This window comes from Pundamilia nyererei, unplaced genomic scaffold, assembly GCF_000239375.1.
Source record: "Pundamilia nyererei isolate P.nyererei 1_Seehausen unplaced genomic scaffold, PunNye1.0 scaffold00048, whole genome shotgun sequence".
NCBI classification, from domain to species: Eukaryota; Metazoa; Chordata; class Actinopteri; order Cichliformes; family Cichlidae; genus Pundamilia; species Pundamilia nyererei.
In genome coordinates, this window is record NW_005187449.1 from 1,456,586 (window position 1) to 1,458,302 (window position 1,717).

The 1,717-nt window shown below is 39.6% G+C and overlaps 1 protein-coding gene across 1 annotated transcript in view; it reads right to left on the reverse strand.

The window, feature by feature from the left end:
* Positions 1-1,717, reverse strand: part of cd109 (CD109 molecule) — a 127,806-nt gene that overhangs the window by 110,469 nt on the left and 15,620 nt on the right. The window contains exons 14-15 of the mRNA XM_013910748.1: positions 620-721; positions 324-468 (exon numbers count right to left, since the gene is read on the reverse strand). Coding sequence (XP_013766202.1) covers positions 324-468; positions 620-721 — 247 coding nt within the window. The remainder of the gene's footprint in view (positions 1-323; positions 469-619; positions 722-1,717) is intronic.

Here is a 1,717-nt window from a genome sequence, read left to right on the forward strand (position 1 = left end):
GATAAAATAAATAAAAACAATAAAGAATTTTCCAAAGGTCAAAAGCTGTTTAACTATTAAAGAAAAGGTTTTCTCTTACAGTATACTTTGAGAAGTAATTCTTTGATGTCCATATTTATATTCCTATATATAAAATATAGGACATTCTTTAGACCACACAGTTGAACATTTTTTTATTTTTAAACATGTACTTTTCTTTTTTCTAACTTATTCGTTTAATTTTATTGTTGGCAGTCTCCATAATAAAGCTAATTTAGCACCGTACCAAGGGTTAAAAATGACCCATTTGTCTAATGCTGGCAGACTCTTATATTAATGTACACTCTGCCTGTGTCTGAGGAGAAGCAGATTCACCTTCTGGTCCTCTTGGAGGTAGTTGAACAGAATGATCTCCAGCAGCAGCTCCTCTCCCCGGATGATGAAGGCCGGAAGATTTAAGGACAGGAAGAAATCCTGGAACACTGTCAGCTGCAGGAAGGTTGCATAGAAAACCTGGTTACAAGAGATGCTAATGCTAACAGCTACTGCTCAGATTAATAAGCCAAAAAGCCATACTGTGAATAAATTTAATAATACAGGGTTAAAAATTAAAATGAATTAAATATATAAACCTTAATACCTCTGCTGGTTGCTCTACAATTCCCAGTCCCAGATTCTCAGACATCACAAAGGCAGTGGCAATCCAGGTTGTGATGCTGTCTGGTACAGTTAGCGCCATTTCCTTTGTGTTTGAATTACTGCAACAAACAGCAAAAAAAAAAAAAAGAAGAGAAGAGAACTTTAAATTTTAAAAAACTGCATCTGACCCAACGGTTTCTGAAGAATCATACCGTGCAGGTCATCAGCTTTCTTACAAACAGTATGTTTGCTTACTGACTTAAAATGTTAGGTGTTGGAGGTGCGTTGTCTTTTGTCTTTGCAGGTTGGAGAATGTGGTTATTTGGAGAAAAAAAGTTCTTAAAAACTTAGATCCTGACCATTATCTATGAGATCTCTGACTGTTTGTGGCTTCACCTTCTTTGTGTTGTTTGAGCCTTTGTTTTGCACCACAGCTTACTCAGCGTTAGCTTGGTAATATCTTTTATCATTTCATAAGTATGAATGTATATGGGACATCATCTCCTAAGGTTATATGCCAAGGTAACAGCAAAAATAACACCCACTCACATCCTGGGCCATTTAACCTCAATAAATCACATGATAGAGTGAGGCTAGGATTCACAATGGGTTCACCCAAAACCTTGGCTGATTGTGACTGTGGTGTGAATATGGCATGACGGGACCACAGATCGCAATTATGAGCCATTTATTTACATCTCATCACACCACAATACACACCGACCCCTGAGTCCCCATGTTTTAACTCGGCATCCACCCTCCCTGCACGGCACCGCAGACCACGTCCCACCACAGTGAGCCAAAACAGTTTTCACACCTTGGCTGTGTGATTAGGTAGAGGAACAATAGGGGGTCCAAGACCCTCTTGGGGACACTCCCATAGGGTTTAAAATCTGGGACTCTCCACCAATTACTCTTGGAACTGAAAAGCTTCTTGGATTAGAGGTGAAGCATCTTCAAGAAAACTTAAAGACGCCCAGACGCTTTTCTTTCCAAACTTAGACCACAATTACCTGGATCAGGGGTCTGCAACCTTTAACACCCAAAGAGCCATTTGGACCCGGTTTCCACACAAAAGAAAACACTGGGAGCCGCAAAT